Genomic DNA, 14,103 nt, shown 5'->3' with positions numbered 1-14,103 from the left:
GGAAGTAAAATCTCCTTGGGCTTCCTCACAGTGCTCATACAAGCTGGAATTTAGGTCAGGCTGTGAAGCCCTAATATGACAAGCAAGCTGCTTAGGTTTCTTGGTTGCCGGCGCCATTGGCAGCAGTATCTGTGCGTTCTAATCGGCTCACGCTTAAAAAGATTATATTTAGAGCACCTAGATGGGGTGCGGCAAGGCTCGTGCTCAGTCCTTGCACTCAGCTTTTCCTGTATGCGCTTACAATGTGCACATGAGTATGTGCTGACATGCACACTGCGCATGTACCGACCTCTTACATAGGGCCGTATGTAGGAGGTCACAGATGCCTGCAAGATGGCGCCGATGACGTCGATCGTGCGGTAGGCCTAAAGCGGGGCCTAGCCCCCGCCGATCGGAGGCCCAGTTCCGCTTACCCCCATGGGAGCAGGAACAATATCAGTACAATGCGCCAAGCACAGAGACCAGAGGAAACCTACTGGAGATCCCTCCAATCATCACTGGATTGGGAAATCTTTTTTTTTTTTAACTTACCTGGGCTCAGCGCTTACTGGCTGAGAACAGAGATCGGCTGCGGGGGCAGAAGGCTTTGCCCGTCACTGCCGCACTTGGCTTCCTGCACCCGCTGCCTTTCAGCTGCTTGAGCAGCAAAGTCCACGCCGGGAACCGGCTCCCGCACAGAGGCACTCCTGTGTGGGATCTCCGAAATCACCGCAGGAATTCTCAATTGGGGGAAGGGACCTTTAGGTATCACTGCAGGAGAGCAGGGCTCGATCTTTCTCCAATTTAAAAGGTACAGTGATCCCCATAGGGAAAGCAAGTCTGCATCTGCTGGAGTCTGAGAGATACTGAAGGGCTAAGAAAAGGGTGCACCTAGGGTGACGGCAGCTTTGAAACCTGACTCCATCTGCTGGCAGGGGAGCATAACCCATTGGTCCTGAGTCCATCTGGCTACACGCTAGGAAACACTAAATGTCAGATTATGAGAACTGATCATGCATTTATCTACCCTTCCCCTGTTTCCTATAAAAATAGCAATAATACTCAGAGGGTCATTTATAAGCAAAAAGTGGTTATATTTTTCTCTTCGCTATAATAAGATGATATATTTCTTCTAGCAATAATAAACTAGATTTCAATAGAACATAATATAAAATACAAATGGAAATAGAGAGCTAAGCTGAGCTATGTACACTCTGTGGCAAATTACTTCCCTAGGAGGCGATGGCTGCGGACAATCTCTAGGCAGGTGAAGTAACTGCACGGGAAGTGCTTAGGCTTCCATTCTTTTATGCAGGCTGGGCTAGCACCCTGTCCTTATCTCTGCTAGTCTTCCCCTCTTATTGGTGGTGATGTGCCTCCTTTTCCTGTCTGGCATCCCCCCCTTTCTAATTCCATTTCCTGGAATCACCATCTTTAACCCCTCTGGTTTATTCTTTTTTTCCAACTATGTATGTATATGATCACAGAAGTATGAAAACGTTGTCACTCTCCTGGGCCCTTTGTTCACAATAATAGAAAACATTTAAAAAAGTGATGCAATGCCTACTTTGCATAGCATGGGGTTCTCTGCCACCTGGTTTTCACAGAGCTTACAAAAACAAACAGGAAATCAGCACTAATTACTGTAAACAAAAACTCACAGCAGCTTCAAAGACAGACATTGCCTTGCATTAAGCATTTAACCGTTTTGTTCCTGTTTAAACACAGGTACTATATCTGTTTCTCTATGAACTCTCTGCCCTACACAAGATTTCCCTCTAGATGATGGTGCTGAGGATGTTGGAGTTTCTCAGGACCAGGCTTTGGATGATTCCCAGGTCTTTTCTTTGGCATTTATTCTCCTGATATGCCAGGCCTTCTTGGCCAGGAAAGCATCAGAGGGGCATGGTAGCTCCTGGACTCGATCCATGGGGGGATCTAAATCACAGGAAAAGTCCGGTCCTCTTAAGCGGGGGAAACAGATGGCTCCGTGGATCTGACAAGGTCTCCAGGGGAAGTCTCGGGGTGGATTCGCTGCAGGAGGCACTGGACCTGGCCAGGGATCCGGAGGAGGTTCCCACGGCTGAAGGGGCTCTGGCCGTTGATTCCGCAGGCTCTTCAGGACCTAGGAATCAAGGTGACGCGATCAGATCCGGTGCTGGATGGCCTGAGGGGACCAGCAAATGCATTCCCCTTTCATAAGTCAGTGAGGGAGTAGGATACTTTGGAATCTGGGATGAGAGTTGGCAGAGCTATGGCTAAGCTTTATCCTTTGCCAGAAACCACCTTGGAGGAGGTGGCTCTTCCCAAGATTGGATGCTTCATTGTCAGCGGTCACCAAGAAAACATTTTGGTAGTGGGCTCGGCTGCTTTAAGGGATGTACAAGATAGGAAGAAGAAGCTCCAACTTCTAAAGAGGATCTTTTGAGGTTTCACCTTTGGCCATAAGGGCCGCGGTGTGCAGCAGTCTGGTGCAAAGAGCATATCTATGTTGGATCCAGAAGTTGCAAGAGTCGCAAGATTCAGAGGGAGTTGCGGTGCAGGAGGCTGACAGTCTTGAGGCGGCAGTGGCTTATGGAGCTGATGCCTTCTATGAACTTATCAGGACTTCTTCCTGATTTGTCATCAGCAGTGTCCACTAGGCGTTTGCTGTGGTTATGAAACTGGTCGGCGGACGCTTGGTCCCAGTTCCAGCTTGGAGCACTTCCTTTTGGGTAAAGCTGCTGTTTGGCAAAGACTTGGAGCAGATAATGAAGCATCTGGGGGAGTTCAAGGTGCACAAGTTGCCGGAGGATAAGCCTAAGAGCAGGAAGAATGCGCATTTGGGGCTAGTTTTTGGGACAACAGGAGGTTTCGTCAGTCCAAGAGTTCTGGAGGTCCACAGCAGCAGGCCCTGGGGGCAATCCTTTCAGGGGGCAGAAGGCCCTTCCAGGACAACTCCGGTACCAGTACAGGAAGAACCAAGTCCTCGCATTAAAGCAAGGCTGGCCCTTTCCTCTGTTCCGGCTGTTGGAGGGCGTTTATTGCTCTTTTTCGAGGAGTGGGTCAAGATTACCACAGACCAGTCGGTCCTCGAGATGGTAAGAGATGGCTACGCTTTAGATTTTGTTTGTCCCATCAGGGAAGCCTTTGTAGTGTCCCCTTGCAAAGCAAGTAGTGGTTTGAGGGACAGTGGCTTGATTAAAGCAACTGGGAGCCAAAGTGCCAGTCCCATTAGAGGAGCAGCAAACAGGGAAGTATTCCATATATTTTGTAGTGCCAAAGAAAGAGGGGTTGTTTTGGCTCATTCTGGATTTAAAGAGAATACATGTGGCCCTCAGAGTTCCGCATGGAGACGGTCATTGTGGTGGTGCATAGAGAATATTTCAGGTCTCTAGACCTGTCAAAGGCACATAGGTATCAGACAGGAACACCAGAGGTTTCTATGGTTCATGATACTTGGAGAACATCTTCAGTTCTGAGCCCTTCCCTTCGGTCTAGCAACGGTGCCACATATGTTCACCAAGGTGATGGTGGTGGTGGCGGCAGCATTAAGAGGGGAAGGGATGTTGATGCATCCCTAACTAGACAACTAGCTCATAAGGGCAAAGTTGGAAGATCTCTATTGGCAGTCGTGTCAAAAGGTGCTGTGTTGATTACAGTCGTTAGGCTGACTGAATTTTCCAAAGAGCCATCTCGTTTCCTCTGTCTCTGCAGTATCTGAGGGTTTGATTCAGCACACTCTATAATCTATAATCTTCTCAAAAACTGATTACTGTAATGCACTCCTACTTGGTCTCCCTGCTACCCACATCAAACCTCTACAACTCCTTCAAAACGCCACTGCACGCATCCTCACTAATGTCGATAAGAAAGACCATATTACCCCCACCCTCATTAATCTCCATTGGCTTCCCATTCACTCACGAATTATTTACAAGACCCTTACCCTCATCCACAAAAGTATTACTAACGAACATTACAACTGGCTAAACCCACCTTTCCTCCCTCGCATCTCCACAAGACCCACCCGCTCCTCTCTCCGTGGAACCCTTATTCCCCCTTCTATAAAATCCACAAGACTCATCTCCACCACCAATAGGGCCCTCTCTCTTGCAGGCCCTTCCCTGTGGAACTCTATGCCTCTTGACCTTCGCACCGAAACCTCCACACCCACTTTCAAAAAGAAACTCAAAACCTGGCTCTTCCTCCAAGCATACCCCCAATCATTATCTTCTCCTACTAACACCCTAACCCGACCACCACTTCTCACCAATACCCCCCTTCAGGACCTACACCAGACACCCACCCCCTCCAAGGAACTACAAACCTAAAAAAAAAAAAAAAACAAAAAACCAACCTTTGTATATAATATGTGTACATTTTTATTGTTCCCTGAACCCCTGTACATATCTTTTCCTTATGTTTCCACTTTCACCCTTCCCCTCCCCCCCCTTTGTCTTGTCTACATCCACCCTTCCCTACTTATTTATCTAGTTATTTGCCATGTTACTGCATTTATGTTACAAACTGTTCCTTGTAAAGGCTTTGCCTATATATCCTTGGTTGTAAGTTATCTGTAAACCGGCACGATGTGCAAACGGTTGCCGGTATATAAAACTAAATAAATAAAATAAAAATATGCGGCCTCTTCAGAGGGCACTTCTCTCCCAATGGAATCCGTTGTCGGGAGTTTCATATTCCACTCAAGGGGGAAGGCAGGGACAGTCTTGCCTTGTGGCTGCTTTGGTCCAGTCTGGAATGTGGGGTACCATTGGAAGTTCTGGATTGGGTGGTTGTCACTACTGATGCCAACCTTCCGGGCTGGGGAGCAGGTGTCAGGATCAGGCGGCGCAGGGCCAGTGGTTGAAGAAAGAGAGGCTTCTTGGTCTATTGGTTAGAGACGAGAGTGGTGTGATTTGCTTTGTTTGCCTTTCTGCCATGGCTGCGAGGTTGTCTGAGGGTTCTTTCGGACAATGTGACAACAGTGGCTTATATTAACCAACAATGTGGAACCAGGAGGCGGGTGGTGATGCCACCACAATGACCGTTGTCCTCTGGGTGGAACAGCACTTGGAGAGAATAGCGGTGACACACATTTTTAGGGTGGACAGTGTGCAGGCAGACTTCCTGAGTCGCGAGGCATTGGACCTCGGAGAGTGGGAGCTGTCAGAGGTAGCAATGTCTCTCATTCGCAGGAGATGGGGCTCACCTCATATGGATCTAATGGTGACCAGAAAGAACGCAAAAACGCCTTGGTTGTTCAGCCAATGAAGAGAGCATGTGCGGAGGGCATTGATGCTCTGGTTCTGCTGTGGCCTTTCAGCATGCTACTGTTGGGCAAGGCGATATGGCGGATAGCGAGGCATCCGGGAAATATTCTGATGGCTCTAGAGTGGCTGCGCTGCCCTTGGTTCACAGATCTCGTAAACATGGCTATAGATGGGCCCCTGAGGTTCAGCCATCTGGCGAATCCTGTCCACCAGGGCCCCATATTTTCTGGCCAGGTTGTTTCCTTTTGACTTGCAGCCTGACTTTTGAGAGGAAACTGCAAAGGTGGAGGGGTTATCCTGAAATGATTATCACCACCTTGCTGCAGGCTAGGCGGATCTCCACATCTCTATCTTATGAGCGAGTTTGGAAAGTCTTTGAGCCCTGGGGTATGGCCAAGGGTGTTCAGGTGTTGAAAGCTGCAGTGTCGCATAGTTTGACCTTTCTTCAGGAGGGTTTGGTCAAAGGTCTGGCTTTAAACTCTGATGGTTCAGGTAACAGCTTTGAGCTGTCTCTGTGGTAAGGTACAGGGGTATTCCCTGTCAGCTCAACAGATGACATAAGTCCAGGGCGGAAGAGATGTCCAGCTTGGAATCTTAACCTGGTGTTTACTGGGTTGTGTGCAGCGCCGTTTGAACCACTGAGGATTTAACGCTTAAGGTGGTTGTTCTGGTGGCCATTTTTTCAGCAAGGGGACTTCCGAGGCTTCAGGCTTGCAGATTTCAGAGGCGGGGGTGTATCTGTGCCCTCCTTTTTGCCAAAGGTGATATCGGGGTGCCATGTTAATCAGACTGTGGAACTACTGGCCTTTCCAAACTTGGATTCCTCCACTCCTCATGCAAGAGAGCTGAGACTTATTGGATGTCTGGCATGCATTGTTACAGTATTTGAAAGTCGCTAATGATTTTTGTATTTCGAATCACCTTTTCATTCTCTGGAATGATCCAAAGAAGGGGGCGTCAAGCCTCTAAAGCTACCATTGTGCATTGCCTCAAACGGGCAATCGGCTTGACCTGAAGGTTTGTGGGCTCATTCGACATGTGCACAGGCAGCCTCTCGGGCTGAGGCCCAGCAGGTATCCCCGCAGGAGATTTGCAGGGCAGCGACTTGGAAGTCGCATCACACTTTCACCAGGTACTGTCGCTTGGATGTTGGGGCTCCAGCTGCTGCATGTTTTTGTGAGGGCGTTGTGCGAGCAGGACTCTTCAGGTCCCACCCAGGTTAGTGGGCTTAGGTTCATCCCAGGAGTCTGGACTGATCTGGGTACGTACTGGAAAGGAAAATTGGTTCTTACCTGCTAATTTTCGTTCCTGTAGTAGCACAGATCAGTCCAGAGACCACCCATGATGATAAGGGGGAGAGTCACCTGCTCATTTTCTGCTGTATTTAATGCGGAGTTGTTAGCAGTTCTCTGTGCTGTCTTCCTGCTACTCTGGAATAGAGTTTTTTTTGTTTCCAGGATGTTACAGCGTCACTAACTCCAGTTCATGAGGAGGGAGTGGTCTGTTACATTTTGTAGGTATTCACATCTTGGCTTGGGTACAGGTCAGTACTGAGGGACTGCAGGTTGCTCACTAGCAGGCCGATACAGAAAGAAACGCGGGAGAGCGGGCGAGCGCCCAGGCCAGTGTCCCGTGCGCGCGATACAGTAAATAAAATTATGCTAATTAGGGCCCGCGGTAAAAGGAGCGGTGGGTTTGACAGTCGAAGCTCAATTTTGCCAGCGTCAGTTCTCGGACCAGCTGACAGCCACGGGTTCGGAAACCGGACACCGACAAAAGTGAGCGTTCGGTTTTTGAGCCGCGGGCTGATTTTAATTTTTTTAAATTATTTTTAACTTTTGGGACCTCCGACTTAATGTCGCCATGATATTAAGTCTGAGGGTGCACAGAAAAGCAGTTTTTACTGCTTTTCTGTGCACTTTCCCGGTGCCTACCTTTGGGTAGGTGCTAATTTCTGAAAGTAAAATGTGCGGCTTGGCTGCACTTTTTACTTTCTGAATCGCGCGGGAATAACTAATAGAGTCATCAGCATGCATTTGCATGTTGCGGGCGCTATTAGTCTCGGGGGGGTTGGACGCGCGTTTTCGACGCGCTATTATCTCTTACTGAATATGGGGTAAAGCTAGCGCATCAAACACGCATCCAACCGCGGGTTAACAGAGTGCATTGTACTGTATCGGCCTGTAGGTAATAGGGATGTGAATCGTTTTTTGACGATTTAAAACAATCATCAGATATATTTTAAATCGTCAAATATCGTTAGAGCCGCAATACAATAGCAATTCCCCCGATTTATCGTCAAAAAATCGTAAATCGGGGGAGGGCGGGAAAACTGGCACACCAAAACAACCCTAAAACCCACCCCGACCCTTTAAAGCAAATCCCCCACCATCCCGAACCCCCCCAAAATGTTTTAAATTACCCGGGGTCCAGTGGGGGGTCCCGGCACGATCTCCTGCTCTCGGGCCACAGCTGTGTTAATAGAAATGGCGCCGGTGGCCCTTTGCCCTTCCATGTGACAGGGCAAAGGTAGCGCCGGCGCCATTTTGGTTCCTAGCACCCGACGTCATGAGTGCAGGAGATCACTCCTGGACCCTCGCTGGACCCCCAGGGACTTTTGGCCAGCTTGGGGGGCCTCCTGACCCCCACAAGACTTGCCAAAAGTCCAGCGGGGGTCCGGGAGCCACCTCCTGCACGTGGGCCGTATTGCCAATATTCAAAATGGCGCCGGCGCTACCTTTGCCCTGTCACATGGAAGGGCAAAGGGCCACCGGCGCCATTTCTATTAACACAGCCATGGCCCGAGAGCAGGAGATCGTGCCGGGACCCCCCACTGGACCCCAGGTAATTTAAAACATTTTGGGGGGGTTCGGGAGGGTGGGGGATTTGTTTTAAAGGGTCGGGGTGGGTTTTAGGGTTGTTTTGGTGTGCCAGTTTTCCCGCCCTCCCCCGATTTACGATTTTTTAACCAAAAAAACCATGGCGATCAGATTCCCCCCCCCCCCCCCCCAGCCAAAATCGATCGTTAAGACGATCGATCACATGATTCACATCCCTAGTAGGTAATGTAGCAGTGTTAGTAAAACCTTCTCTGTCTCCATCTGCTGGCAGGGAGGCAAAACCCAGGCGTCTGGACTGATCTGTGGTACTACAGGAACGAAAATTAGTAGGTAAGAACCAATTTTCCTTTAAAACTCCAGCACTCTGGCCTTTGTTCTGGAACCAGCTGGGAGGGCATTTTCCTTTAATGGGACCCTGGTTCTGGCATTGCATACACCCTGTATTGGGAGCCCACAGCAGTTCCTATGGTTTGCCTTCCTGGCCTAGCCAGTACAGCAGTATGCACAGTCCTGTGGCAGGAGTGTTCTGGTCCAGTCCTCAACTGCCACAAGTAGGTCCAAATGGTTGAGCCAGATGTAATCAGGTCCATGTGATGTGCAATCATTGTGAGTAATCTGTCGTTTGTCTATCTGACATGCTGGAAATATAAATCTGTGCCAGTGCCTCAGACTGGAGATAAGGAAATGTTGCACGGCTCTGGATGCAGCAGAAGATTTGGTTGGTATATTCTAAGAGCAGCAGTTAATGTGCAGCAAGGAGGAATTAGAAACGATATTGGGCATGTCATGTGTGGGAGAGGTTTCCAAGAGCAAAGTAACACTGTATAAAGCAGACGTGGCCGAAATCCTAAGCAACCCTTCCTCTCTAATGTCCCTTACAGCAGGTCGTTCCTTCTCTTGAAGAGTCTGTAACAGTTGCTCATATTCTTGTTGAATCCTCTTCCCTGTCAGAAGAAATCGGCAGTGGACTTGAGTTAGGTGAGTCACAAGTGGACTAGAGATGGTGCAGGCTGCCCCTTCCAAGTCTTGTTCCTGTGCCAGGGCCTGGGGAGGGCATTCAGACAGATGTTTGTGGGAAGGAGCAGAAATCCCTCTTTCCATGCTCATTTTCTTGACAAAGTTGTAGATGCTCCTTGCATTTTTTAGTGCACAATATTTCTGCAGGGAAATCTCTCCGTACCCAGCTCGCGTAATCCGGGCGCAAGCTTGCCCTGCTGCTTTTTGTTTGGCCTGGTGACACATTTTCTAAGTTAGAATTAAGAAAAAATGTTCTCATGAATGTTTTGGGCTTATTTACAAAGTCCAGCAAAATCCTTCTTGGCTTCTCTTTGCAGCAAATGTAAAAACACTGCCCCTGGTCAGATAAGTGACAGCATTAAAGCAGATTGTTTTTTGCTTGCTTGCTCTTTTACTTGAAGGCCATCAGCACACCAAAGATGAAAGTGCCTGTGAAGATTGTGTTCTGGGAAACCAAAGCAAGGAGCTGAATGATGGGAGCACCGAAGAGCTGGAAGCAGAGGGCCCTACAGACCTGCTGAGTGGGAAGCTTCTGGTTAACGAGGATGGCAGATACGTGTGTCAGCTCTGCCAGAAGACGTTCAAAACGGTGAGGTGTACAAGTGGAGACTTTTATTTTTCCCAGGAGGGCAGGGAGCGCGGTTTCCGGCAGGCTTCAGATTAATTCTCTTCTTGCTGTAGCATGACAGAAGCACAAGCTGCCACTTCTGGGAGAGATGTCATGGCTGCCACGTCTGGGCACTTCCTTCATAATCCCAGAAATGAATGCTAGTGCCTGGCTCTAACCATGAGACTCCTGGCTTGTTCTTTTTGGGAAGTTGGGTTACCTGGTTCTCGAGGTTTTCTTCCTGATGCTAATCTCACCCACTCCCAGTTTACATGTGACGTTGACAGAGTGGAAAGATTGCTGTAAGAAGACAAGTGTGGGAACCCCCTGAGTGTGAGTGGAGTGGGCGTTGCACTTTGTGCCTTGCTATACGTGCGCTTTTCCTTGTTTTAGTTTTATGTGCAGGGCTCTGTCTTCTGACTGTTCATACTGAATTTAGGGATGACAGGTTGGTGTGAGCAGTAACCGTTCCACTCCTTTGTCCTAGGCGAGTATCTTGAAAGCGCACATGGTCACGCACAGCACCAGGAAAGATTATGAGTGCAAATTATGTGGAACAGCTTTCAGAACAAAGGGATCCTTAATCCGCCATAACAGGCGGCACACAGGTCAGTGCTGGGATGCGCTACCCTCTGACTCGCAGGGGAGTGTCTGTCTGTCTGTCTGTCTCTCCTCCAGTGAGGTAGCCTTGTATAGGACCATCTCATGCATGTGTGCAGGCGCTCTCTGCAGGGGCCTTGTTCTGAACAAGATCACTTTCCTTCTGTGTTTGCAGGAAGTAGAAATTAGGCTTTCGTTATTGTCCTGCTTGGTTGGAAGTGACCTCTGCAGTGACTAAGGAGCCGTGAGCCTGCATCCTCTTTCTAATGGACCACGGTGCACTCTGAGGACGCTGCCCGTTGGAGATCCCAGGGTCCGCTTAAGTAAATAATCGCCGACTCCCACCAGGGGGTCTCTTTCTATGGCAAAGCAACCTCTTTCCCCCAGGGGCTGTCCAGAGCAGCCCAAGTGGACCCAAGAGGCAGAAATTAGGCTCAGGAAGTCGGCAGTTTCTCTTAGAGGCTTATCCTTCATTTATAGCGGGAAGGATAGAAAAGGTATCCTACGCCGGATGATTGGGCCTCGCGCTTCTCATGTTCTTCCTCTCCCTGCGCTGCTGGCTCCGGTTCTGCACGCCGTGCTAGCAGCTCTCACAGCCTCTGTCTGTCTGTCTGTCTGTGTGCTTTCTGGGGAAGGTCATTCGAGCTGCTGGATTCTGTGTGGCTGGGGGTTTTATTCCTTGCAGACACAATGGACCTTCTTCTGCTCTTTCCCTTTGCTAAAGATGAGCGTCCATACAAATGCAAGAAATGTGGGAAGAGTTTCCGGGAGTCCGGGGCCCTAACACGCCACCTCAAGTCTTTAACGCCGTGCACGGAAAAGATCCGCTTCAGCATCAATAAGGAAATTGTGGTCAGCAAAGAGGTTTCACCAGCAGGTGAGTCTGATCTGCTTTTGCACCCTGCCTTTCCTCCTCGGTTCTTGCAGCCGTCTTTCCACTATCTCTGGACCCCCTCGTGCTCAGAAACTCCTGTCTACGTTCATGCGTCTTTCTTCCATCTGAGTCACAAAAAAAGAGCCAAAGCAAACAAACATCCGTCCTTAAACCAGAGGGGAACCGGCAAAGACCTATGTAGTGACCTGGTGGCATGATGTGGGCGGGGGGGTAACAAAAGGGGGACAGGGCATGGCTCTGGGAGCCGGGGAGGGGGTAACAAAAGGGGGACAGGGCATGGCTCTGGGGGCCGGGGAGGGAGTAACAAAAGGGGGAAGGGGCGTGGCTCTGGGAGCCGGGGAGGGGGTAACAAAAGGGGGACAGGGGCATGGCTCTGGGGGCCGGGGAGGGGGTAACAAAAGGGGAAGGGGGGGGGTAAGAAAAGGGGGACAGGGCGTGGCTCTGGGGGATGGGGAGGGGGTAAGAAAAGGGGGAAGGGGCGTGGCTCTGGGGGCCGGGGAGAGGGTAACAAAAGGGGGAAGGGGCGTGGCTCTGGGAGCCAGGGAGGGGATAACAAAAGGGGGAAGGGGCGTGGCTCTGGGGAGCCGGGGAGGGGGTAACAAAAGGGGGGAAGGGGCGTGGCTCTGGGGAGCCGAGGAGGGGGTAACAAAAGGGGGAAGGGGCGTGGCTCTGGGGAGTCGGGGAGGGGGTAACAAAAGGGGGAAGGGGAGGGGGTAAGAAAAGGGGGAAGGGGCGAGGCTCTGGGGAGTGGTGGAGGGGGTAAGAAAAGGGGCGTGGTTGTTTGGTTGGGGGGCTGGGAGGGGATAGGGGAAAGGGGGGGTGAAGCTGTTGCTGTTAATGCCAGCACATGAAGATGCACAGAGTGCACGACTTTCATATGCGTTAACTGTTTTTGTTGTACAACATTCAGTGAAACAAATTGGAAAATAAATACAATTGAAAGCAAATATGACAAAATATCCAACCCCAGGCTCAGTAGTACAGTAAAAATCAAACTCCCATAACTGCAGTCATCTTCACTAAAAGCTGCACAGAATTACTGCGCTTTTATTTTCTTCCAAAATAAGAATGTTTGATCGACTCACTCCAAAGGAAAACTGTTGCAGATTTTTAGCCCTACCTCCAAAAACATGAGACCGTTATCCTTCCCAGCGCATCTCATGCTCAGCAAAGGTCGATGCAGAGCCGATTTCCGCCGTCTGTCCGAAAGGTACCAGAATCCATCAAGTGGTGCAGTATTTTACTGGCAACAGTGAAGCTCCCCAACCTTTAATCCTCCCATCCATCGGATGAACTGAAACCGTTTCAGCGTTTTCTTAGGCAAAGCAGCAAATTATCCCGCATCTAACAACGAATGCATTCCCAAGGAGGTGAGTGCCAGCTGCCCTGGGGAGCAGGTGGCAGCGAAAGCCCGAGCTTCAGTCACGGAGAGGATGAGTAATCGCACCGATCCCTGGACACTGCCCGCTCTCTCAGCTGCATCCAGCACGTGGAGGAAAGGGTTTTCTCCCCGAGATTGGTTTAGGATGTGTTTGAAGATTTCTGAAGATCTTTGAAAAGTTTGTCCTACTTTTGCAGGAATATATTTTTTTTTTTTAAGTCTTGTGATTAAATGTCTTGTCAGAAGTGCTTTGGATATATATTTTTTAAATTTGACCTTGTGATTTTTGCAAATTTGGAAGTGTTTTGCAATTAACTGTGGACTATTGTGATCTATTTTGAAATATTTTTCTAATTTTGATATATTTTTGGGGGGATAAATGAATACAAAAACAGGCATGTGGCGTAGCAGCCTAATAGGGTTCAGATCTTACCTCTTCCACTGATGCTCCTTGTAACCTAGGGCAAGTCACTTTGCTTTCCATTGCCTCGGGTACCAATCTTAACTGTAAGCTCTTGGGGGCAGGACCAGTATAGCTTTAATTGTAATTCTTTTTGGCCTCAAGTTTGAAAGGCAAGTATTAAATCCAACTCCTTAGTGTCATTGCTGGCTATAGCGCGATTCCCTCATTGTAGATAATGTGCTTCTGTAAGAAAGAATAGATCTTTAATCCTCGCACACCTAGTGAATATAAGAACCACGGTACCATCAAGGTAGCTGTGAGCTGATTTATATATTTCCTATCCTTTATGGGTCTGTGTTCATAATAACTTGCTTAGTCTTTGGCTTCTCAGACAGAGAATCTCATCCCAGGCTCCCAGCACCACAGGGGAGAAACTAGCCAGTCTGAATTTTAATATGACCTACACGTTTAAAAAGTGTGGTTTTTTAAATTCTTTATACTAGGAAACTTTTCTTGTCATCCTCTGTTTTACCCTGTGAATGGGCTGTGTGGTGTGGCTTAGAAGCCAGGCAGGAGGGAATAGATAAGAGAGACCTTTTAGTACTGTCTTGTTTACGGCTTGTAACTAAATGGCTCTTGCATTATCCTGGCTAGGTTTGCACTATTTGCTAACTTGTCTCCCACTGGCAGCCTTCTGGGGTATGAGAAGCTGCTTTATTTACTGCCAGAATGCCTTTGACACACACTGCATTATTGTATCACATTCTCCTGTGTGATTTGGATGTAATTACCTTTTCCAGTGTGTAGCCAGATGGACTCAGGACCAATGGGTTATGCTCCCTTGCCAGCAGATGGAGATGGAGTCAGGTCACCCTAGATACACTTGTAGTGATCTCAGCCCTCTAGTATTCTCCGTCTCCAGCAGATGGTGGATATACCTCTCCCCATGGGGATTGCTGTAATTTTTGGCAGGAGAAATTCAACATTTTAAATTGGAGAAAAATCAAGCCCCACTGTCCTTTGTTGATACCTAAAGGACCCTCTCCCACTTGAGAATTCCTGAGGTGATTTCCGAGATCCCTCACAGGTTTGCCTTGGTCCGGTAGCTGGTTCCCAGCGTGGACTTTGC

General features: G+C 49.0%; 1 protein-coding gene across 2 annotated transcripts in view; it reads left to right on the top strand.

Annotated features, from left to right (window-relative positions):
• The window catches only part of E4F1 (E4F transcription factor 1), a 40,184-nt gene that overhangs the window by 6,099 nt on the left and 19,982 nt on the right, over positions 1-14,103 (top strand). For both annotated transcript variants that reach the window (XM_029576248.1, XM_029576247.1), the window contains exons 3-6: positions 8,953-9,049; positions 9,490-9,677; positions 10,183-10,303; positions 11,020-11,172. In XM_029576248.1, coding sequence (XP_029432108.1) covers positions 8,953-9,049; positions 9,490-9,677; positions 10,183-10,303; positions 11,020-11,172 — 559 coding nt within the window. The remainder of the gene's footprint in view (positions 1-8,952; positions 9,050-9,489; positions 9,678-10,182; positions 10,304-11,019; positions 11,173-14,103) is intronic.

Source organism: Rhinatrema bivittatum, chromosome 14 (genome assembly GCF_901001135.1).
Source record: "Rhinatrema bivittatum chromosome 14, aRhiBiv1.1, whole genome shotgun sequence".
Lineage (NCBI taxonomy): Eukaryota > Metazoa > Chordata > Amphibia > Gymnophiona > Rhinatrematidae > Rhinatrema > Rhinatrema bivittatum.
Note: the sequence above shows the minus strand (reverse complement) of the source record. Positions and strands in the feature narration are given on the sequence as shown.